The sequence below is a fragment of the Melozone crissalis genome, unplaced genomic scaffold (genome assembly GCF_028551555.1).
Source record: "Melozone crissalis strain CALT ecotype California unplaced genomic scaffold, PUWL_Pcris_2 ptg000016l_1, whole genome shotgun sequence".
Classification (NCBI taxonomy): Eukaryota; Metazoa; Chordata; class Aves; order Passeriformes; family Passerellidae; genus Melozone; species Melozone crissalis.
The window spans coordinates 16,451,481-16,478,021 of NW_026535794.1; the positions used below are offsets into that span (position 1 = coordinate 16,451,481).

The 26,541-nt window shown below is 38.2% G+C and overlaps 1 protein-coding gene across 1 annotated transcript in view; it reads right to left on the reverse strand.

The window, feature by feature from the left end:
- Positions 1-1,089: 1,089 nt before the first annotated feature.
- WAC (WW domain containing adaptor with coiled-coil) overlaps positions 1,090-26,541 on the reverse strand; it is a 53,370-nt gene continuing 27,918 nt past the window's right edge. Inside the window, exons 8-14 of the mRNA XM_054273773.1 lie at positions 18,321-18,566; positions 16,277-16,399; positions 15,179-15,327; positions 11,715-11,833; positions 6,786-6,972; positions 3,589-3,716; positions 1,090-1,259 (exon numbers count right to left, since the gene is read on the reverse strand). Of these exons, the coding sequence (XP_054129748.1) occupies positions 1,190-1,259; positions 3,589-3,716; positions 6,786-6,972; positions 11,715-11,833; positions 15,179-15,327; positions 16,277-16,399; positions 18,321-18,566 (1,022 nt within the window). The 3' untranslated portion in view covers positions 1,090-1,189. The remainder of the gene's footprint in view (positions 1,260-3,588; positions 3,717-6,785; positions 6,973-11,714; positions 11,834-15,178; positions 15,328-16,276; positions 16,400-18,320; positions 18,567-26,541) is intronic.

Sequence of the window (26,541 nt, forward strand, 5' to 3'; positions counted from 1 at the left end):
AACTGTTGGGGAGGTGTCTTCAATCATCCTTGTTGAATTTTATATTTCCTTAAATATTTTATACATATTTTCCTGTTTACAAGTTTTAAACAAAACCTCCCTTGAGGAATTATTTAAGTACAAAAATGTTCAACAAGAACAGTTCTAATAAAGAATCCCCAAAAAGACCAAATTTCAATGTGTTGACCAAAGGAAATGAAAACCAGTGTTTCTTTGCTTTAACATGTTTATTACAACAGATACAATTCACATCTGACTAGCTTTTTTTTTCCTCTTTCCCCTCCCACAACCATGTTAACATGTTCATTGGGCTATTTCCTTATATTTGAGCAAGTAATGTACTTTCAGCACACATGCCCAGCAGTACTCTAAGTCCATTCTTACAGGGTGCAAATGGAAATACGTTTCAATAATTTATACAAACAAGTGGGTTATGCTCAATCACTGCAATTTTAAGCTACTGTACACAGGAATGAAAAGATTATAGAAAAAGTGCCATAGCAACAGTGCCTTAAGAAAAGAGAAAATTAGAAGCATTAAAAAGCTGATAAAATCAGATTTAGGATTTCACGGGGAAATGGAACACAGAAGATGAAAAACATTTCTCTGTAAAACAGAAATGGAGAAGCACTGCTCTCGACTCGGTGCAAGTGTGGAAACAGTTGTTTCGTGGTATTTTGTACATCGCCCAAACTGTTGCAGCCTTAGACACAAATCGCCTGGCGCTTGCATTGAATTTTAGGAAATGAAAAATTTCTGAATGATAAATTAACTAAAAAAAAAAAAAAAAGAAAAAAAAAGAAAAAAAAAAGAAAGGAAAAAAAAAAAAGAAAGCTAATTTTGCAGACAGGTTTACATGTAAGAGGCTAGGTATTTAGCCACCTCAGCATTGATTAGTTTTGGATGTCTAAGCTCTGATACACATGGCTTCCCATGGCTTCACTCTACAAAATATATTTACAACGTGAAGAATACATCTACAAGAAATCTACATTTCAAGGGTTTTACAAATCATTCTTGTATCTTTCCCCTGAATTTGACTCCCTCCTGTCCCCTTCCCCATGTCAACTTTTTTTTCTGCCCAGCTCAACGGTCCAAAGTCTACTCAAATGCAGCTCAAAAGTGTTAAGACTGGGCATCAGTTTAATAGTTCCTGTACTCAAAACCATGTGCAATTGTTTACAATTTTTCACACCATGAAGGAATTCTGATTCTTTAGCTTTTCAAGTTCTTTAATTTGTTGCCTCAAAAATAGTATCCTGCAAGAGAAAAGAAATTAATTAGTATAAACATTTCCACTGTACAGTTGTATTAAATAAGCATATACACAAGCACTTCTACAATTTCAGTGAGAGATACCAACTTCCCTAGCCCCATTAAAAAGATATCAAGTTAATTCCCAATCTGTTCAATAACCTACAGCCATGTGCAGATGCACAAAGGTTGGTGTGTTTGACACTTTAGTTCAAAAAATGAAGTTGCTGCATTTCTATTATGACTGATACACAGCTGTGTTTAGGTCTGCTCTCCACTTGAATGCAGCTACCAGAAAAAGCAGGACACTGGCAAATAAGCCAGGTAACTGAATAATCTGGACAACAGCATTATGCCTTTGTCATGCAGTTTTCCAGACTGTAAAACAGGCTAAAGTGCTCCTTTTTTTTTAAAAAAAAAAGCAAGTCTTCTCACTTGCTTTTTTAACAGTATTTGACTCTGTGGCTAATGGCAGTCGCTACTTACGGTAAGCTCCAATCTCAAAAACATTTGAAGCATTATTAAAGGGCATCTAAGATAAAAAGTTATAACTACACCTTGCTTAAAAATAAATTATATTGCTCACAACTTCTTATACATTTTTTTCTCTTCTTCTGAAGTGACATAACCAATTATCATGACTAACAAACATCTGGTTCACAGGAATTTTTAATGAACAGTTTGAACCACTTTTCATGATGCTGAAGTGTAATGCAAACATGTCAGTGAAATAAAATACTCAGGGAGAATTTAGGTTTTATATAAATATTCTATGAAGGCTGAAGCAACTTTAATAAATGCAGAAAAAGGAACGATTCAGCACTTTTGTGGAACACTTTACAAATATGTGCCCACTTCATTAAAAATGAATTTTCTACTGAAAAGTAGGTGGAAAATAATATACTAATATATAGAGAACCTGAAAAGATAACATTTAGCTTCAAGGCATGGGCATGTAAAATATATCAGTCAATGAAAAGTGCCTTTTTACATGCTGTCAGTTATGATTCAAACAATGTACGTGCTTTATCTAGAGATGAAGTTCCTTCTTGGAAGACATTTAAGTAGCACTCTTCTGTGCAGTACAGAAATAGTACCATCATTTAAATGTATTGATTTTGATAATCCCATCCTTTGCCAAAGCCTCCCCCATCAACTTGGTTACTTATGCCTTGTATTCCACATCTTTGGGATTGCAGCAAAAATAAAAGATACATGTTACTACAGGCTCAAAGTCATAATAATAATTAACCATTGATAGTTTAAGGATACAAAGTGTACAAGAAAGAAGGTGCTATTTAATGAGCTGAACAATGACATTTGACATGTTATTTCAGATCAAATGTGCAGAGACAAATGACACCTTAGGAAATTAAAACTGTAAGAAACCAAGCCATTCATTAAATATACTACAGAAGCTATAATTCATGTGGTCAAGTTATGAAATAAAGCTTCAGAAAAAAAGGGTGTTTTCAGTTCTTTATCAGGAAAGGTTTACAAATATATTATAGCCTGATTCTAAAGGATTGTTTCACTATCTGCCAAAATGCAAGAGCTTCTAGAATAAATGCAGCTATTTTAGCAGCATGCAACACAATTAAGGTGGCTTCAAACAGTAAGTCAGAAGGACTGTATTCAAATTATAGTGTGATTTAATAGTTGGGATAATACCATTGAAAGAGGAAACTGAGTATGAAAGCAGATACAAAATCAGGACCACTGCTGAATATTTTGAGCATGTATTTTATGATTACAGTTTCCAATCTTGCACAAAAGTATTCAAAAGCCTGGCTGTGTATCACTGAAGTGATACACAAGACACCTGCTATCACTGACTTACAGCACATCTACTTTGCTATAAGCAAACATCGATTCCTCCTTCACTTGTGATGTAAATTACACCTGTTCAAACTTGCTCTGGCTTTAGACCCACTGAATCTCTCATATAAACTGTAGTGTTTCAGATCAGGATAAACTGTGCAGATGTGTCCCTATGCAATCTATGCATTATGTATGGGCTGATACTCTAGAAGCATGCTGAAACACTGTGAGTTCATCAGTTCTTTGTAATGCACTAAGGTTTCTGCAAGGAGATTTCTTTTCTATCTCAGTTAATGTAGATACAGAAATTGCATATCTGGTTCTGTTTAGTGGACAGAAACAGGCAGAATGTACACAGGGAAGATAGTTTGCAAACATGGCAAGTACTAGTGTACTTACAGTCATCAGTAAACAGAACTCATGCAAAATACTGCAAAATTCTGAAGGCTGCATTAGAATGGAAGTTCTAATAACACCCTAAAAACTGAAGATAAGCACAGAGCACACACTTACCTTTGCTCACGCAAAGTTGCTTGAATTTCACATACTCGAACTAAAGACCTTAAATTCTTTAATTCAGTACAAATTTCTGACATATGCACACTTCCCATGTTATGGGCTTCCTCACGTAATCTTGATGCCTGCAAGGGTTAAACAAAGGTTAGGATTTTGAATCATGCATTTGAAACAACTGGCAATATCCAGAGAATTGCTGGATCAGTGTCTCTTGAAACAGCAAAGCACTCTAATTTCAAAAGGCAGTATTAAATCAGAAGCACATTAAGTTGTCTACAAAAGCCCATCCTGAATCACAAACAAACAACACTGCTGCCCAGAAACTGTCTAACCTACGCCTATGCTAAGGCAGGGCTAGTTTAGACCTTCTTGATCCTAAATGTTTACCCAACCATCTTGAAAGACAGTATGTGACAGGGCTTGGAGTTTCTAAAATAACCTTTTCAAGCAGTTCAGAGTCTCCAACCATTATTCCAATGGCAGACTTAAATTTCCCATCTAATTAAGCCGTAGTGACAAAAATAACTGAATGCCATCATCTTTCCAGCTACCTTTTACCTAACAGAAAAAAACTTTGCAACCCTCTTCAGGTGTTCTCTAACAGATCAACTCCATTACTTTAATAATCCCACTGAGTCAGCTGGAGATAAGCAGAAGTGTAAATTTAAAAAACACAACCTATCCAATTCCCAATTTGTGCATTTCTTGAAGTGTCATCACTGTACTGGATATGACTCCAGAGAACTCCTCAACAGCACCAGGGAGACCAGTGTAAGTATCTGAGGCCCTGTGTATTACACTGCAATAGGGAACAGGACTTCTTTCAAGTGGCACATGGAGAAATTGTTTCAAAATACAGCCTTCCCTGCAGCACTGCTGTTTAGCAATGTTATCCTCTGCTACACTGGGTCTGGCTGGGATGGAATTAATTCTCTTCATAGAGAAGAGAATGGTGCCACGTGGTCTGAAGCTGTGACCGAGCCAGTGCTGACAACATAATAAAGTTTTAGCTATTTCTAAGCAGACCCTACACAGCATCAAGGGTTTCTCCCTTTCTCTCTCTGATCTGCTCTCCACACAGCAAATACATTGTGGGAGGACAACAGGCAGGGAGGGACCAAAACTGGGACAGCTGACCCGAACTGACCTCAGGGATATTCCACACCATGTATGTGCCATGCTCAGCAATAAAACTGGGGGACAGTGTTCCAGGGCTGCCATGGCTCATGGACTGGCAGTGACTGCTTCTGCATCACTTTCCCTCACCCTCTTTTACTCTTTGACCTGCTTTTACCTCAACTCCCGAGTTTTCCCACTTTTGCCTAGTTGTTTACCCTATCCAACTGGGGCAGAGTGAGCAAGTGGCTGTGGTACTTAGCTGCCTACTGGGATTCATCCACATCTGCTTATGTACTTGTACATTTAATTTTCCTTCCCAAAAATAATGTTATTTAGCACAGGTCTTCATCAAACTTTTGCATTTCTCCAGCTCAAAGCAGCATTTTGTGCTGTAATTCCCTACATTAAAAGTTTTCATTTCTGGAGTTTATTAACATCCAGGAGTACCCTGGTGTCCAGTAGGATATAACTGCCCATGTCTTCTCTGCACAACTCCAGTTACTGAATTGTTTCTCAGTTTCCCATGTTAAGTGCTTTTTATGAGTTCTGTGAGGTAACTGCTGTAATTCAAGAATGTTTTAGCTATTAACTACTGCACAGCACATTTCTTCAAGTCCAACTGCTTTAGCACATACCTGTCCTGACTCTTCTAATTTATTTACATATTTATTTTTCAGTTTATTCTGGCATGTGTTCTTCTGCCTTAAGTTCAAATTACACTATATATCTGGCAGCTATCTGAAGAAAGCAGGGCACTGGATTTTAGTCTCTCCACTTTGTTCTATCTTATCTTCTTCACTATGTACTGCACCTATACTTTCATTCACTTTTATATCAAATATCTCACTCAAATGCCTCAAGTGCTACTATTCAAAACTGGTCTATAAACAACAACACCATGTGAAGTCATCTGAAATAGCAGACAGGACAATGCAGCATGTAGCACAAAGGGAGAACTACCCAACTGAGTACATGACTGCCTAGCATTAGCTGAGTTTTTTGATCTCTTTATTAACAACAAGGGAAAAAGACCCCAAAACCTATGCACTGCATAAATCTGCTTCCTATATTAAGATACTTATGAATTCAGTACACCATGAAAATAATACTTTCAAAACTACAGACCAAGGCCATAGGTAAGTGCCTGTGCTACACCATTTCCTTCAAGACACTCCACAGCAATGCCTCAGTGTTTGACTCAGTACAGGCTGGTAATTTCTTAAAATCAACTTCAACAAATCAGTGAAAAGAAGCAGGAATCCTAACAGGGTCTTAGTTCAGGTTGTGCTTGTGAGAGTCATCTTGCAAGTTACTACCCAAAAGCCTCCAGTGTAGAATTGTGCCAGCATGCAACAACTCTTTAAAACACCTAAGTAAACTGGGTAGGTAAGATTATTACCCCAAACAGACTGCATCAGATATGGCTGCCTGTAGAAATAACTTAACTAGATTCAATAACCAGTATGGTTCCTTTGAGTAATACATTCCAAGCAGCTGACATGCATCCAGTTTCCTTGTATTTCTACAACAGAACAGGTTTCATGCAATTAGCTATAATATGTGGATGGCAGTTTGACTGGATTTCCCATTATGTAAAAATAGCCCAAATTCAGTCTGAGTACTCATCCATTCACAAACAAGGTGGAGTTTCTTTTACACTGTGTAGAACTAACACACCAGTAACTAAAATCGTGGAGTATTCTCAAATGGTTTAACTCTGTACCTAATTTATAACGTTTTCCACATAACCAAAATATCATTATGAAAAAATGTGTTGAACTCTATGTTCTCTGTAAACTTCAACAGAACTTTAGCAGTAAGAAAACAGTTATGAGGACAGCTATTCATCTGAGGGAATATCAAAAGCACTGACACTTCAAGTGAGACTGAAAATACCCAACGACTGAAAGGCAAATAAAGGTAAAAACTGCAGGTCTGGCTTAATCTGTCTTTCCTCTCTTCCGGCTGAGGACAAGAACAAGGATTTTAATACTTTTAATTCCTAGAAAAAGCAACTCAAATTTCAAGCTACATATGATGCCCTCTCCCAGGTACCAAGGCAAAGGAGCACTCACCTGCTTTTCTGCGTGATCTGCAGGCCAGCCCTGAACATGCTTTATAAGGTTCTCATTGAAGTGTGCTGCTAGCGTAGGTGTTAATGAACACGTGGGTCGTACAGATGGATTCTGTGGTGCAGGTGTTGAGTTGGATGCACTACTGCTAGAGGTATGATTTGGACCTGGTGATGGACTTCTTTGACTACTAGAAGAAACAATAACAAAAAGCAAGTGAGCTTTTAAAAACATATGTGAACCTATAGAGAAATGAACACTGAAAATTCATTGCCTCCAGACACAAAAATACATAAAGCATTCAAACCACAAGTAAATACTCCTGGAAGACCAAACCTGGGCCACCTTTCTACAAACCTCTAAATTTAATTGGAACTGAGTGCTACAATGTAACACAAGATTCTGTTATTTGGTAGGGTTTTGTGTTTGTCTGGTTTTTAACTCTGAGAGCTATTCAAGAGATGTAAGCTGTGCCTGAATGGTGCTGGATAGAAAATATACATATATTTATGTTCTTCCTTTGAACAGCTGCAAACCTAAGATTTTCAGTAATGATGTATCAGATGGAAGGCAAACACACTTATTCAAAAGAGGTTTGCCAGAATAATCATTAAGAACAATGTCTGATGTCCTGATCTGAAAATACAGCTGTATGGGATTTGAGGAGTTTAGTACTCATGTCAAAACACAATCTACATGGTTCTGTGACACTGCACATCTTTACTGAATGCACTCAGGAGAACAGAAGTATCACAGGAGCAGTGTGTTTGCAGCCACCAAACCTTGACTGCTTCACTGGAACACAGCATAACAGCGATGGTACCTCACAGTTAAATGTTCTTTGGCACTACACATACTGAGAAATAGTGGCATTAATTGTGTAAGTGTAACTCTCCCACTGGCAGAAGCTTTTCAACACAGGCCATAATTTCAGTCTACTTCTTAAAACTTCGTATAACTTGCAGGCAAGAAGAAAATATTATAAGGGAGAACTAAATTTTAAAGGACTTCTGATTCATCACCTAACCTGTTGGTCCCTTTGAATACTGAAAGCATCCTTACATAAGGCAACTATCGCTAGTCCAATACCCAGACATCTACCGTAATCAACTCACACTTGCAAAGAACTACAGCATTAAGAATTACAGCCAACAAACTGGATGTCTGACTGGACCTGCTGGAACAAAGCCAGAGAGTCACCAAGCTGACAAGAGGGATGAAGCACTTCTCCTGTAAAAAAGGCAATTCCTCCCCTCTTTTCAGAGCTTATGAGATTCACAGTATCTGGGGCACTGTGTAGTGGGAAGCCTAAAACAGGACAAGAATTAAACTGCTACAGCAAAGGAATGTGGCAGAGGACAAGGGGCTGAAGCACATGCTGCATCAGAAGAAGCTTAAAGTTTATTCAGTCTGGAAAACAGAAGACTGAGGGGAAGGGGATTGAGGGATCTTTTTGCAGATTTTTACTACTTTTGAGGAGAAAAGACTCTTCGGAGACGCACAGTGACAGCACAAGAGGCAGAGAGAAGCTGCAACAAGGGAAATTCTAATTAGACATGAGAAAAAAAGAATCACCATAAGGGCAGTCAAACATCAGAAGAAGATATTCTGAGATATTAAAAAAAGTCACCTAATGCCCTTAGCAATTCAAACTTGCCAGTCCTACTCTAAGTTGGGACCAAAGCAGACTGTAGCTAGAATTCCATTCCAAAGTAAATTATTCTAAGTTTCAATGAATTCATTTAGCATCAGCATAGTAATGGTGCAGAGTCAGGCTATTTTTAGTAATTAAGTAGAATTCAGGCATAACCTTATTTACTCCTTAGTTCTACTAGAATTAAATTTCCCTCTATGACTTGCCTCCTCTTAATTTATCAGCCTGTTTTCTCCCACTCCTACTTCATTAGTAAAACTCACTCGAACACATCAGAAATATTTCAAGAAAATAAATAAATAAAATCTGTGGGCTTCTCAAAAATGCAGCTTATTTACCTTAATTATGACAAAAACATACCGTCATAAAATATCCCCGGCACTGCTGTGTTAGCAGCAGGGGGAGCTATGAATGCAGCAATGACTGCTCCAAACTACCACAGCATTTTTAAATGCTTCACTGAAGGGAAATACTTGCTTTAGCTGAGTTCAAGACTGACTATGCCACAAGTAACAGAATGCCTCCAGAGAGGCAAAAATATCTGTATCAACGGTATTAAAACATGATGGTTCTGAAATATGTTATTACAAACGTCAAAATTTTACAACCTACAAAAAAAAGCAATGAAATACCTCCCTTCACAGCACTTCCCAAGGTAAAGGAAAATTTTTCTCAGTCCTTTCTGAAAACAGAGAGAAACTACCAACGTGATGAAACTATCAGCTATGGAAGCACTAATTTAGTTTCATATTTGAAGCAGCCATAATTCATTGTGTGTCTTTGGAATAATCTCTAACACACAGATTCACTGTATGTCTGCATTGTGTTAAGTTCCCAACTTAAATGGCTGAAATGTTCACTTCTTGAAAGTTCACAAAAGCTACTCAGGTTTTCTCACACTGTGTTTCCATCCCAACAAGTCAAAAATAATTTTATCTCCATTAACTTAAAACGTTTAACGAGCCAAGGAAACGCAGCTGTGATGAACTTCTGCTCAATTATTCAGCATTTAAGCTGGAGAAAAATGCAACCTTAATTCACAGAGTAAAAAGATTTTGGGCCATCTGTCCACAGTTCAGTTTGCTAAATTGTTGTTCACTCCTATAAAAGTAAAAACTGCTCCCAAGAGCCATTCCCAATCCAACCAAGTACTTTCACTTACAAAGGAATCATCTGTTCCCTATCAATTCAGACATACTGCCTGGACACAGCAAATCCTTTGCAGGTAAGTAAATCAGTATCTGAACTGGGGTGCACTTTCATTCAACTCCACTGCACTCAAGAGAAGAAAATACCAGTCACACAGGTTTTTCCAAGTCACCTATTCCTTAATCTCCCCCTTGCTGCAAACGAGACACTTCCACAGCAAACTGAAATCACATGAACTCACGATGCACAATGCAGCAGAGTCACAAACATGTATTAATTTCAGAGACACAGGACACTGAACAATACTAACACTGTCTCAGTACCTTCACCCTGGCCTGCACACTGCCTCCTGCCCTCAGCCACAGAGAGTGCTGCCTGCACAATGCCCCTGCTTCAGCAGGGCTGGGGCAAACTCAGCTTCCTCCAGCAAAACGCTGATGCCAAATGGAGCAATGGTTTGCAGAGGGACAGCAGATCCCTAAACTCACTGCAGGTAAGGGTCATGCTGGAGTACAAAGCCATGTAACCCAAAGGAAGGGTGAGGAATGGACTAGCAAGCCAAATGCCCATCAGTATCAACTCACACAGACTCTAACCATGGTGAAGGTTTCCAATAATAAGACCATCTTTCTTAAGATTTCCTGTGCAGAGAGGGTGACAAGCAAAGAATAAAAGGGTCTGTGACTGAGAGCTATCCCCCAAAACCTCACCACTCCTCATAAAAAAGCTCAGCATGCTGCAAGTCTAACTTTATCTTTGGTACTGTAATTCAGAAAGATTTACATAGCACCATTCATAATTACTAGGGGCTGGAGCTGGACACTTTGCCTTTATTCTCCTAAAAGAGATAAATGAGTTATAGGCTTGTAATCCAACAAAGCTTAGAATCAAGTGTCTGTAAAATAGCCTACACTAAAAACTCAAAACTTCTGACTTGCTTGTGTCTGTACCCTCAAACTGGTCAATACTCCAGGGTCTCCAGTAAAGCCAGCTTCTGGGACAGGACTGCCAAGCACACAACAGATAACCCAGTCTCCCAAAAAACCTCCAAATACACATCTCTTCCCCCAAGAAAACCAGCCAAAACCACAAAAAAACTCAAACAAACAAACAAAAAACCCACCAAAAAACAACAGCAACAAAAAAACAACTCAAAACCCAAACAAAAACCCAAACAAACAAACAGAAATAAACCCCACCACCAAACAAAAGTCTCCTTTGTTATTAGTCCCAGAAGGGCAGATAAAAGGATCTCACTATTTTATGATCTCGAAAACACCACCATGTGTAGCTTCAGGTATGCTGACAAAGCAAGAGTATTGGGTTTTGGTTTTTTTGTTTTTTTTTAATACCACACCACACACCTTATTCTAATCACTCTAAAAATCCAGCTACAATGAACTGTAGATTTACAGAACCTCTAAAAAAGTCAACTTCTTCCTACCACAGTTCTATACCATCACTCCATCACATATCTGACATCACTCATGACACATTTTTGATTACAGCCCCTGGAACCAATATGACTAAATGCAGAGTATATGACACTATGAAGAGTCCATCTTCCCACAAGGAAAATTTCAAAGATACAGATTCTAAATCCATCTTGTAAATCAATGGTTACATGTTGGTTTCATGCAACATCTTAATAAGTTGCAATGTCGACAAAAAAGTCTGGCCAAGGAAAGGTATTTGTGAAACTTACTTAATTCTAATGTTTTTCATTAAAGCAGCAAAATCACCTGACAAACCAAAAAATCATGCTAATTTCAAAATCAAATTACACTACAGCAAGACACTACAAACATCTAACACTAAGCATCACAGATTCTCTAACTGTACAGAGACAGAAACTTCAAACTCTGAAATCACAATCCAAGGAATCACTTAAAAAATTGACACCAGAGTGACAGAACACAACTGTGTTGCTTCTGTGAGAATGGTCTAACAATTACCCCAAAAATGGAGAATCTACCACATTAAATATGTAACAAAGGTACTTAGCTGCATCATCTCAGCAGCAGCAGTTCAATAAACTGGCCAAAGAGAATCCACTAACTGCAACACACACAACACACACTGAATGCAGATAAAATCTACTGACAGAACAGAGAAGCATTTCAATGTACCTCGAACGCTGAAGACTTCGTGGAGAGGCAGGTTCATGACCCGCCTGCTTGTCAGCTATTACTGGCTGCTGAGGTGCTGCCTGGGAAGCTGGTCCTTGTTTAACACCTGGAGTAGCAACCTGCGAAGTTCAAAACTTCATTAGAATTCCTCCACAGTAAAGAGCAAGTGTAAGAAACAGAAAAAATAAGGAAATTACAATTTCAACACCTGTAGGGTTTGTTTGTTACAAGGCCTTCTGCTGACACAATTTTCATTATCTTCACAAGGTGTTATTTTAAAAAAATTCTAGTTCCCCAGCTGTGCAGAAAGATTTTTTTTGTACTAAGAAGGGGTTATTAACAGACGTAACAGAAGCAAATTTAGACCCATGTGACTTGTCAAAATATTGCAAGCTTGTATTATCTTTGACTGTAAATTCCATCTGAGCACTGAGCTCATTTTCAACCTCAGAAGAGTTGTTCATCACCCAAATAAAATCTTCATGTATAAATTTAAGAGTTCCCTACTTGAAAATACATTACACAGTGTCAAGAACGTAATTATTTAATATGCATCACAAGCATATTAAAAACATCTCTATCAAAAATGGAAAAAAAATCTAAAGCATATTTATCAGTTTGCTGCTCTCTCTTCTCTAAGTTCTAAACTCACAGGTGACTACAAAAATAGTCATCAGAACTTTCTTGCTTTTCCCTTGTAGCACACATTCACTGCATGGTATTAAGATACCAGCAGTAAGATATACAGTCTTTTCTATGAATTTCTCAACTTCATCAGGATGAGAAGTTTGGGAATCTAGTAATGTCTAATTTTCAGCAAATGAAGTCCAAGATATTTCATCTCGCCCAATGCTTTGCATACCAATTCTGAAATACGTACAAGACAGGCTGAGCTTCAAAATTTATCCTCTACTTCCCAAAGTTAAGCTAACAATATTGAGAGAAAAGGGAGAGAGCAAAGAAAAAATGGCTTCTAGGGATCCATAAAGACAAAAAAGCTAAATTGTCCAGCCTCTCTGGCATTTGCTGACTTCACATTAGTGTAGATTACTAACTAGTGGTCTCCTGAACTTCCAGAAATTCTCTACTTCAGAAACTATGACTTCTATGAAACAAACCACAGATGGTAAAATAAACTCAAGACATAACTTGATTCATTTAAATATGCAGGGGGGAGTCTTAATGTAAATTCAAACTCTTAAATGTCTAAGAGGAAAAGCCACCTTTTAAAATTATCATCAAAATGAAAATGTGTTCTTTCTGGTTTTTAGACTAACAGGCATATACTAAAGAAGTCTGAGTAGCACATGAGAAGTCCATGGTACTAAAAGGGAAAAGCAAGATAACTGTAAGATCAATCTGCTGTTAAATAAACAGAACTAGATCGTTCAGGAGGGTGACACAGTAGCAGATCATGAACTGATTTATGAGAACAGACTACACAACTACCTTTATGAAATGTATGACATCAAGAACTTTGCTATTAATGCCTGCATTTTGCTCAGTGTGTGAGCAGACATTAAATCATCAAGGCTGCTCAAACAGAACCATTTCAAAAAGAGAAGCCCATCAGCAATAAAGGAATCATGCAGCAGATCCAAACTGCTGAAGTAACCAGCTCCTTGGCTCATAACAATAACCAAAAAATGGACCATAAAGAAAAAGTGGGATTTGTAAAACAAATTAACCACAAAACCTTTCAATTACTCCATGTTCTCCCAAGTGTTTCAAAGACTTCAAATATATATACCATAAACAGAAAAATAGTAAGGGCTAAATAAATTCAAAAAAACAAACCAACCAACCAACCAAAAGCAACATTCTCACTGAGCCTGACAAGTCTGTGTAAAGTGCTTTACACAACTACTTTGCAGAAATTCAGAACAGTTTCTGACCACACAATGCAGGCACAGCTAAAAGGCAAAGTCTGTGCCCCCTGAGCTGCCACATGCACACAACACCCCAAAGGCAGCCACAGCAGCTTCATTCTGAAATCAGTGCTGACATGTTCAAGCAGTCCTAAGCAACAGCACTGTGCCAACAGTACCACTGCAGTCCCACAGCCAGCTCAAATCCCTGTGCCTCTGGCACTGACTGGGCTCTTCTTGCACAGGGCCCCTTCAGTTTTGTCTGCTCTAAGCCCATGTGCTCTAAAACCAAGTGTGTCCTGGCACACACCACATCTTGATTAGGCATAATTCACCTCAAACTGTACAAGTGGACAAGCTAGCCTGACTCACACACCCAATGGGCTGCTAAAGCAGACGTGCTCACACCAGAACTATCACCACCTAAGCTCTCATCTCATGGAACTGAGTTACACAAATACAAAAACTATCAAGACAGTCCTTTTCTTTATTGAACTGGAAAAGTATCTGCTGCAGAAAAAAAAAATGTTACTTCTGGGACTAACAATCAATCTCTGGGTTGTAGAGACCGGAAAAGATCTACTTCCAGTTATCAACAGTACACAACTTAGATTCTTTTTCATATCTCAGGATTTGGAAGTATCAAATATGTCAACCTTGGTATTTGATAATTTCATTACTTGCCACCTAGCTATGGGATGAGAACATAAATTGAGGATGCAATCCAGGGTCAGAAACCAAGGTAACAATCAGTACTGGTACACACATGAAGCTTTGCAATTCATTGTATCACTGTCAATCAAAAGAAACTGGGAGAATCACTTGGTTTTCTTTGTACCCATAAAAAAAATCTGATGAAAGAAAATAAGGCATTTTGAATATAATGAGGAATGCAATGTGTTTTCCCGAAAAGTATTCCTCAAAGGCATCCAAGACATTAGAGGTTCACTTGTGAGCAGAAAACTGAGAAAAAGACACCTCAGCTAAGCAAGAGTGGTGATAGAGAAGATAGATTTTAGGAAGGTGGGGGTTTCTCAGGAAGAACATCAGGAACTTGTATGTTAGCTTCAATTTACATTTCCCAGTCACTGATCCAATGAAGGAATACTGAATGAAGAGAGGTGAGGGGGCAGGAAGGGAAAGGGACATTATGTTATTGATCTGTAAACACCTGGAACATTTCTACACAATATCTGAGACTACTTCAAGTTAATTTCCCCAAGAAGTTTTCTCTCATTCTAAACATCTTTTATTGGGTAAGTCTAAATAATTGTATCAGTTGTTGCCACTGGAGTATGCTTTTGTTGCTATTTAAATATGCTAGAATACCAATGCCTTGGTAAAATCTCCAGACAGCATCTGAGGCCAGCATTAAAATTTCCTCAAGAAAAGTAAACTAGATTTCATGCTGGAGTTGAACTGCCAAAAAATACAGTCAAGTAGTTGCTTCCAGTTGTTTGTTTCTATTGGGAAAGATAACATAGATATTTTATTATCCTACACACAACTGTTAGCACATGGATCTATAGGAACAATATTTAATGTTATGTATAATGATTTCTTACTGCAATATGGCATAAGGCAAAAGGAGCTCACCTTCTGCTGGGATGATACTGGTGGCGTAGTCATCAAAGGTTTCAGTGGAACAGTGTTAGTCTGCGGCGTGCTTATCCTTGGAGACACGTATGATCTTGGTGATGAGGCATCAGATGTTAAAGACATTGGAGACTGATTAGATGGCTGAGCTGTACAGAAAAGAAAAATGCTTTTAATAAAACCATATCCTATCATAAATGCAAATTAAATTTTCTCTGGGTACTCTGGAGTATGCTATATTAGATGACATACAAACATGCTCACTGTGAACAACTAGAACAATCTAATGCTCAACAACAATCTTAGCTAAGGAACTGTATTTCTCCCAAACTCCCCACTTCTAAAATTTCAGGGGAGGGGAAAGGGAACAAGCTATTAGGAAATGTTTTTTACAGATAAAGTGACTTAATCACATGCAACTCCTATTTTAGAATGCTCAACTTGTTTTAACCAAAAGAAAGCGTAACAGTTTATACAGAAACCTATTAATCCATTCTAGGCATATACCAACAGCTCCCCACCCATGGTTAAAAATTACCATTAGCACTGCTTACCTACTCAGTAAGATGACTGCATTTATTGTTTTGGTTTAAGTTTCTAAACTTAAGTTTTAAAGTTCTTTATTAAGTTACAAGCCAGAACATATTGGAAATATCTGAAAGAGTATCTTGCCTAGAAGATGAAAAAAAAAGCCCCCACGAGAGAGAGGAAACTTTCTTTTAAGAATTTAAAGCCTCCCGCAAGAGTCACAGTTGCACAGTACTACAAGATGGGTGTTGAAGTAAGGAAGAGTTGTGTTTTATACTGTTAACTTACACCTAATTCCAGAAGTTTCACATTACTCATGTAGAATTTCTTAACATACAAAGAAAATCCCAGAAGGTGAGGCAGAAAGGCATCTTTACTTAGTAGCGTGCCAGGTTCCTGCCCCTCAATAACAATTTTTTATCCTATCTTTGGAAAAAAAAGTCATTTCACATTCTCCACATCGTGTGGCCAAAGATATGACGTGAGACAGATTCCACAACTGTATCAGCCTTTTTAAAATACTGTGTAACAAATTTACATAAGTGAAAAAAAAAAACCAACTCTGAATACCTTGCGTAGACAGTTGTGCAGCTTGAGAAATTAGGGAGGTGATATTGAAAGCAGATGGTCCAGCAGTAAGAATTTTATGGAGTATAGACTGCAGAGAGGCTTGTGTCACAGCTGCTGTTAGAACTGAAAACAAACATTCTGTTTTACTGACAATTCTAGAACACCACTTTAAACTGTTGAAACTGGCTAATTACATTTAAGGTATGTTTTCTTTCAGATTTATTTCCCGTATCTACCATGACCAAAGATCCACCTCAACTGTTCTTCAGTTACTTGATTTCAAGTTGACTTGGAATGTCTAGCAAGTCCTTTCTTTAGTAGTTTTAAGACATACATTTAACAAAAATTCTTTAAAAAAATAAAGTCAAATCTTCCAGTTGACCGTACGGATTAGTAATAATTCTTGTAAATTTGTCCAATTTGCTACTGTAATAAGCAGAACGTGTGTGAAGATTTTTTTATACTACAATAATTTTTTAAAAAAGCAAAAAGCAGAATCACTTCAACTCACTGAAAGAGATGAGGGCCAGACTTAATGTTCAAGAGGAAGACAAATGTCTTCCAGGTTAAAAATCCATGTTTCTTCTTACTAATAAAAAGCCCTTATCTCTTCTGGGTTTAGCCGTCCCATGTCATCCCCCCACCGATAAAAAAAAAAATCACTTTAAACCATTTTAAAACTGCACAATACAGGAAGAGCATCTTGCAGTATGAGATGACAAAGTCCCTGAACTCTGAGCTTCTGAACTAACCTTTCCAAAAAGGTCTACAGGCTCTGTGGGACACTTCCTGGACATGCCTTCCAGCACACTCCTGCAAAAACTGACTCACCAGCAAAGCACAGAGTAACTGAATTGTGTGCACAGTAAGGGCAGCCCTGCTGTGCAAGGTGAAATCACTCTGCCCACGTGGACACAGCCAGGCCCTCATGCCATCAGAGCAATTCTGAACACTCTTGTTCCAAGACATACACAGCTGCTGCTCATATGGCTAGAGAAAATTACTAGAAATTTCACTGGGCAGCTTTTTAATAAAATACAACTGGAGTTGAGTGGACCTTTCATTTTTCAACACAGCCATAACACCTCTTTTTTCAGTCCAACCTAGTGGATTACAGTTTCAAAGACTTTCCCTGCACAGGAAAAAGAAACCAGTGACCTACTCACTTATTAGTACTGAATGAAGACAGAATATTTGCTGATTAAAAGGAAGCAACTGACCACTTTTTCTGATGAATAATTGCAAGGTATAGAATACTTTGTAAGCATTTTCCCTTACTTGATTTGCACTTTCAGAAAGTTAAAGACAATTAACTCTCAGCACTTCATGCAAATGTTTTACTTCCTATTTAAATCAGTGATCCTTGCACAAGAAGCAAACAAAAAATCCTACACCACTTTATCAGTAACCTGTCACATGCAGACACATTAGACAAAACAGCATTCAAAATGCATCAACTCTCTACCTGCTCTTGCAGCAAAAGACACTATAGCTAAGTGATAAACTGACTACTAACAACCTAAGCCAATGTAACAAAAATCTAAGGGACACACTGATTAAATGTACAACATTTCACTGGCTAGCAAAGTTACTGATACGCTACCTGTATTCAGAGAAGCTTTCTTTGTTATGCTAAAGAGAAAAGTTGTTAGGCAACAAGATTTAAGAACCACTAGAAGTTTCACTATTTGCAACACACGTTAACAGAACAGCAGCACAAACTACAGAAAACAAAGAGCAGTGCACGAAACAAAAGAACAAAGAGCTCTAACGAAATTTTGCGCAACAGACAAATGCTGATATAGTGATTAAGTCACCATGTTCAATTACACTGCTCATGTACATCAACATCTATTAATTTGAAAACCTTAAATGTTGAGAAGGTTTAACAGGAAAAAAAAACCCACAAAAAACTCCACTTTACCTAGGGATTAATTTATTCACTTCTCAATAAAAATAAGGCTTTCATTTACTACAGCCTGGTATGCAATAATACACTAATGTATGTAAATGAGAGATCACATGAACATTGAAGAATCCTTACCTTCATTGATTTTGGATATATCTACGCTAGAATTATTAAGCTGCAAGGTGGCTTGCAGAGCAGGCAGCAGCTGTCGAAGGAGATTTGGGTCCTGAAGTAATGGAGGAATTGGTGATTGTGGGATAGGTGAAACAGGAACTGTAGGAGCAGATGAAGCAGGCGCAGAAGTTGGATTCAGTCCAGAAGCAGAAGATGTAGAAGGAGTTGTGCAAGAATGGGATACAGACTTGTCCACAGATGCAGACTCTGAACAGAAGACAGACAGTATTTTTCATTTTCCCCAATACAACCTGACAACTCACTAGTACAACACTCAAATTCAGAAGATCAAATGCCTAACTACCATTTTAAGAAAAAAACTCACAACATTAATAGAACAAAAATTGAAGACAGCTGATTTCTAATGCAGTTTACACTACTGAACCTAATATTTATCATGAGCACACAAATGCAACTTTTCCACTTCAAGATACTGGATGAAAAGCAGCCAGTATTAAAAATGGGACATTTTTTTCCTTAACTTTTATGGCAAATGTGGGCCAAAAATTCCTTACTGATCACCTACATTCATATTCTACACTTTTTCTTATGATCTCAATCTTTCTTTGGAAAATATACTATGAAGAAAAACCTTATAGCCCATGGATTCTGCATATAGGCAACTGTGTCAAATTTGACAGGAGGGTATAAGCCATGATTCATTTATGAAGAGACCAGTGCAAGAAGCCACAAATATAAGTCTATTGTACAAAATCCAGCTACACTGCTGAGGATTTAGAAAGGATAACAAGCTGTACTAGAAATGTAAAACAGTGCTGTTGACATTCCCACAGCAGAGTGGAAAAATATCTAAAATGTGTCTGCCCATAATTAATTTTTAACTTGTCAGCTTCTTCTGAAGCATTAAGACTGATATCCTTTATTTCATTATTACGATTTTAGGAAATATACCACTGATTCTCCAGAGAAACAAATAGTACTTAAATACAATGATACTATTTGGCAATTTGTTCTGATTAATATGAGTTAATTGATTTTAAATATGACTTCTACTTAACAGAAAGCTGCTCCTCTGTTCCAATACAGTGAGAAATCTCTGCAGTGGAAGTATTTCAACTTACAACAGGTGTGCCATCAGTCACTTCAAATATCCTTCCTTTAAGAAACCTGGACCACCATATTTCAATCTGAGCTCCTCCTTCTGTCATCCTCATTAAACCCTCAGAGACCCCTGCCCATACAATCAGTCAAGACTAATGCACCTATAGCACCAAAGAAGTTGGATGCAGAGCATAAAGCAATGGATCCAAGATCTCATGCAGGGTGTTTGCCCACAGTAATGAAGATCCAGATTTTAAACCCACCTCAAACCGGGCAGAGAAGGTCAACCTGGATATTCTACATTTCGGGCAAAATTCTAGAAGTTTTTCCCAAAAGTAGGGAAAAACTGGCTGGGAAGTTCTTTTACTTTAAGGGTGTGCTTGGTTTTTTTATTTGGAGAAACGGTCAAAGTAAGATGATGCTGACTTTATTAGTAAAGAAGTGATATGGTCTGGTTTCTTTTACTACAGAAGAATAAAATGTCACAGAATTTCTAACAGCTTTTGTATTCCAGTAACTTTAACTTCAACTTCCAAGACTAATTTGGAGAAGAACCCTAAAAAAACAAACAAAAAATTACAGAAGTAACATTGTGCAAATCTTTTCACTAAGATTTCTAATCTCACTGGCAAGAGGATTCCTGCTTCTATGCTGTTATAGTATAAATAGCTTATAAAGGTCACAAATACTCCAGAAAACTTTTTCCAGACAAGCAGCTGAGAAATCTGAACCAGAAAAAAATACTGCTGAAGAATTTGAAAGCCTGCAAGGATGCAACAGCCAGGACACAGAGACATATTTTGGAGTTTCAGGCAAACTTCTGGAAAAGATGTGCCCCTATCTAGTTACAATCTCCTCAGGGTTGGTAGCAATGTATCTCTGAAGGGACATGGTAATTTCACCAGGAGCTTTGGTAAGAACAACTTAAAAAGGGACAAAGAGGTTACAAAGACTGAAGATGGGAAAAAAAGAATAAAGTCTCTGTAGGGTTTTCAGTAACATGTGAACTAGGACAGCTGATTAGGTATCAGTTACCATAAAACACTAAGTCATTAGTAAAAGTTTTTGTTATAAAGTAAAGTTCAAAGTAAACATTAAGACAACTTCAGGTCAAGACATATCCAACAAACAAGAATCTTATTATACTAAACAAAAACATGTGAACTTGGATCTGTCACAGTTCAAATAAGATCAAGATACACTGGCACACAAAAGCAAGGGAAATAAGCACAATGGAGCACATTAGTACTTACATGTACAAGCCTGCTACCTACAGTTTTGAAAACCTTACCAGAAAAACAACCATTAAAACACCTTCATTTCAAAATGAAAAAATACTGCAACTGCCAGCACTAATTTTAAAACATATTTAATGCATTTAGGCTTGTCTTCAGAGTTAAATATTAAGTTATTTTAAGTAAAGAATCAACTCACTACTGTATTATTTATTCATGTAAGCAAATACCTGATCCTCAAACCGCACCGCCATACCAAACAGCTGGAAGTGCTTTTCACCCATGCAGTTCTGAACAGAAAATACACTGAAGCAAAGGCAAACTCAAGCTAACAACGCAGTTAAAATAAACCTTATACCCACCCAGTCCTGGGTATTCACTTATTTGTTGAATAACAGAACTCAAAACATGTCACTCAAAACCACTGAGGTCTGTAAAACTACGTTAGTTTGAGTTTTTATGCTCTAAAAATGCACACTGAATTGCATCAACACAGTACAGTCAAGTTATTTCTTTCAGACAATATGGAGACATTATTTCACATAGCTGTATTACTTCAAGTATTTTAAGTATAAGTTAAAATGTAAGTGTAAAAGGTATTTTTGTACAATCATCCTATCAAAAGTAGAGAAGATACAAAGCAAGGGTAACACCTAATGCTAACACTCCGATATTCTGAGATGTTTAGCAACTCAAAATCAAATCACTAAATGTTATAAAAGAATACATCTTTATGATTATGACTACCTACATGTACATCACATCAGAATTGCTACTTAACATCACAGAGGATGCAGAATAAAATGACTGTTCAGAGCATCACTGCATTACACAAATTAATTTATTATTAATGAAATTTAAGCTATAAACCTGTTTCTGCCAATTAAAAAAAAAAAAAAAAAACCAAAACAAATCTGTAAAAATATCTGTAGAAATTCAAGTATTTCTTGTCTGTATTAAGTAACTGTGCTAGTTCTGGCCAGGACAAGGTTAATTTTTGGAGTAGCCAGAGGAGATGGGTTCTTCTATGCCACCTCACTTTGCTACCAGAGGCAGAGGTAAGGGAGTTTTTCCAGTCAGTGTAGGGTGAATTGTTTCTCTTGTACACCCTTTTATTAATATTGTTGTTGTTAGTGTTCATTTCTTATTGCTGATTCCAGTAAATTTTTCGTATCTCAATCTGCAATCTTTTCCTTTTGTGCCTCCAATTCTCTCCGTCTGTCACAGGAGAGAGGGAGGAAGCAGTGAATGAACAGGGCATGGGCAACACCACTCATAAACCTCAAGAGCTTTATTTGGCACCCAAAGGGTTGAGATAACCAGATCTGACCAGAGTGGTTTGAAACAAATTTGATTTAAGCATTTGTTGTACTGGGCAGGGAGTCAACAGCCACAAAGTTGTTTGGTCTGTTCACATGGCTGTGGCACACAACCCTGTGTATATTCCTGTATACACCCTGTGTGCCCACCACGGTACCTCTTCATAGCAGGGAGAGAGAGAGATCAGGATTGCTGTGTTGCTGCACTGTGGGAGACCAGTTTATGGCATGTGGGGGGCCATGAGGATCATTTGGGATGTGTGCTCAGTAATGCTCTTTTATCCTTCCTTTGGGGCCTACCTCTGGGAGTCCATTAAATTTACCTAGGCTGTGGGGGAACAGGGGCAGGTAATTTTCCTCAGCTTTTTATGCCCTTTGTCACTTTCAGGCCTATTAAACCAGCTTTTGAGAATTCTGGAATTTCCTTGGGCCTATTGAGACAGAAGATGTGAAAAATGCTCTACACTGCAATCAGGGAGAATGGTCCTTCCTGGAGTGTCTGGTAAAAGTACCTGGGGAGACACAAGGATAACCCCTGGAGTTCTGGAATTGGGATACAAAAGATTTGAGGCCTGCTACATCCCAACTGAAAAAAAGATACTGGCAACTTATGAGGGGGTTCAAGCTGCTTCAGAAGTGATTGGCACCGAAGTACAGCTGTTCCTGGCATCCTGACTGCCACTGCTGGGCTGGATGTGCCAGGGAGAAATCCCTTCCACACCTGATGCCACGTGGAGCAATTGGGTCATCCTGGTTACACAGCAAACTAAAACATGAAACCCCAATCGCCCTTGGATCTTGGAAGTCATCACTAACTGGCCCAAAGATGAAAATTTTGAACTATCATAATCATCAGAGGAGGAGAAGGTGACATGTGCTGAGGAGACCTTACCATATAACCAGCTACTACCAAATGAAAAGTGATAGTGTCTTCACTGATGGCTCCTGTTGTGTTGTAGGGACACACTGAAAATGGAAAGCTGCTGGACTCCTATGAGGCAAGCCACAGAAGCTATTGAGGGACAAGGTGGATCAAGTCAGGTTGTACAGCTGAAAGCCATCCAGCTGGCTTTAGGAATCACTGAATGAGACAAAATGGCCAACACTCTACCTCTACAACGAGTCACAGACAGTTGCAAATGCTCTATGAAGATGGCTGGACTGATGGAAAAAGACCAATTGGCACCAGAGAGGGAAAACCATCTGGGCTGCTGTACAGTGGCAAGACATAATTGCTTGGGTAGGGAAGTTGACTGTGAAAGTCTGTCATGCAGATGCTCTCTGCACCTGAGAGTTGGGCTACTGAGGAACACCCCAACAACAGAGGGGTGACCAAGCTGCCAAGCTTAAAGTGTCTCAGATGCATCTGGACTGGCAACGTAAGGGTGAATTTTTTATTTCTGTTCAGTGGGCTCATGGCACCTCACATCATCAGGAAAGAGATGCAACACACTGACAGGCTCACAACTGAGGGCTGGGTTTAACCATGGACAGTATCTCACATGTTATCCACAACTGCAAACCAAACACTGCAGTCAAGCAGACCAAGTGGGTGAAGCCCCTGCTGTACGATGGACGATGGTGAGAAGTACAGGGAAGCCTGGCAAATGGATTATATCACACTTCCACAAATCCAGCACAGCAAGCTCTACATGCTTACAATGACAGGAACAATCACTGCATGGCTGGACACATACCCTGCGCCTCAGCCACTGCCTGGAACACCACCTCAGGCCTTGAAAAGCAAGTCCTCTAGCAGCATGGTACCCTGAAAGAACTGAAGCAGCCAATGGGACTCATTTTGAATACAGCCTCAGAGACACCTGGGCCACAGTACTGAGTGGGTATGTAATACTCTCTATCAGACACCAGCCTCTGGGAAAACTGATCTGTACAATAGACTGTTAAAAACCACACTGAAAGCAGTAACTGGTAGGGCCTTCAAACACTGGGAGATAAATCTAGCCAAGGCCACATAGTTAGTTAACACCATAAGCTACACTAAGCAAGAAAGCCCTGTCCAAACAAAACTTTCATGTACCACAGAAAGGGATTAAGTCCCTGAGGTGCACATGAAGAATGTGGTAGGAAAGACAGTTTGGATTGGTCCTTCCTCAAGCAAAGGCAAAACCCACACACAGGGTAGGCAAACCCATCCAAGTTTTTGCTCAAGAGCCTGTGTGCACTTCGTGGGTAATGCAGAGGGATTAGGAAATACTATATGTGTACCTCAAGGGGATTTGACTCTATTGTGAGAACAGTCTCTAATGTTGAATTTTAAAACATTGGCTGCTGAATGACACTGTCACTATATGCTATAACTACTGTGGACAGTGAGTATGGACTGCTTCAGATATACCAGTCAGGAGATTCTGATACATCTTGCAATTAGCCAGGAGCACACCAGATGGAAGGTGTAGGATCTGGGCAAGATGTAGGTGGTGTAGAATAAGGGGTGGATAACGTCCTGCATCTGGCCAGCACAGGGTTAATTTCTGCGGCAGCCAGGAAGGGCAGTTATCTTGTACCAGCTCACTTCACTGCCTGGGCTGGGGAAGGGAGCCTTTCTCCAGTAGGAGAAAGTGGCAGCAGCTCCCATACTGCAGCTCCTCTGTGGTGAGCTTTTGTTCACAGGTGCATTTTTCACCTCTCTTGTACACCCTTCTAATAATATTGTTGCTTTTAATATTGTTGCTTTTACTGTTCATTTCTTATTTCACTGCTGTTTCCAGTAAATTGTTCTCGTCTCAACCCGTGATCTTTACCTCTTCTTCACAAAGAGAAACCCCTCTGTGATGGAAACTCACATGTTAAAAATACAGACTACAAATTAGTTGTATATAATCACAACTTTCTTTAGCTAAATTTAAACCCATCTATCTTACTTCACAGCTCAGACAGGATACTAAATCCTAGAATGCTGCCAACAAAACAAAGCTTCTAAATATCTCCACATCCATTTCTGAGTAATGTAACTACAAAGTTTAAAACCTTCTAGTTTAATTTATGATGCTGTACAGAGCCTGCAAGTTTTGCCTTTTGAAGTTAATTTACCTAGCCAGAACTCCTCAAGATGAAATATTTGTCTGACAAAAACCCTCAGATATCACTCACTGGGGTGTATAGATTTCCCCCACTTTTTCCACAAAAAAAGCAGAAACTCCTAACTCCCTTTCTTTTCCTCCCTAATTCCCTTTTTCTGACAGACTGTTTCATTGTTTATTTTGCCAAAGAATTAAGTTTACTTTCCAACATCTAAACACTATTTTTTAGTTTATTAGAGTTTTTAAAAATGCCTGTTAATAATACAATCCTGTGGTTCTTAAGTGCACTTGAAGCCCTCAAACATCACGAAACAGTCAAGATGAACACAGCATGCTGAGAAAAGTTAAACATCTCCACAAATTTAAATCCTGTAGTTTTACAATTCTGATACACCTGTGTCAACATCAATTCAAGGTCCTTGACAAGCAATCTACACTAGTATTGCAAAATAAGGATTTGGATTACGTGACAGTCATTCATAAACCTAACCTGAATCATTAAGCATTAAATTGATTTTGAAATGACAACTGGAATTCTACCAACACAAAATGCAAAATTAATCCACATCTTATCAAAATTTTTTTATAACAACTTGAGACTTTTTCAGGCTTTACAGCACATACTATGGCTGAAGAAGTGGAACAGGGCAAGGCTGCAGCCTCTTCATTGTCAACATCAATTTCAAAACAAATGCTGTGCAAATGACTCTAACCTCACCTAAAACTTCACCTTTTATTATGCAAGTTCCAAGGAAATCTTTTTAAATAATAAAAAACAAACTAAAACTAAAATACAGCATACTGCGATCTCTTCAAGTTGTAAGAACTTCATTAAATATTTTTTTTCTTTATTTATTCAGAGGAAGAGATAAAACATGAAAATTAAATAATTTTTAAAATAAGGTTTTGTGATTTTAAAAACATGACTTCGCACCAATTTTTCCATTATAAGCTATGCACAATAAAGTCTCAACATCTGGAACTTCTAAAAAAACTTTAAAAATCCATTCCCTTTGTGGCAATAACGTGAAAACAGAATTTGCTTTCTGACAATTGTGCAAGTAAGTTTATTAGATGCAGCCTACACACAGACCTGTATTCTACAACTAAACAACTTTCTGGACCATCAACTTCATTCACGTGGAAAAAAAAATGACCAAAATAAACCCACAGAGGAAAACAAAGTATGTGGATGGCAAAAAGAAACACCATTAGATTTGGACATTAACTTAATGGGAAGAACTATTAATTCGTTTAATATTAAAATGGAGCTGCAAAAAACCTTTTATTATAAAAATTATTTTTGAAAACCACAATGATTAGGGAAGAGCTTTCTATTCATAACCCTCTCTGCTAGGAGTGTGACCCACAATCACATCTTTTGGACAAACAAGAAAGAAATCCAAGTTATCAGTCAGAATTTCACATGACAAGAACCTGTATGACACAAGATTCAGTTTGGTTTAAGTTTTGTGAAGAGGTTTGCCAAAGTTTTTGCTGAAGTAGAAACACTAGATCAAGT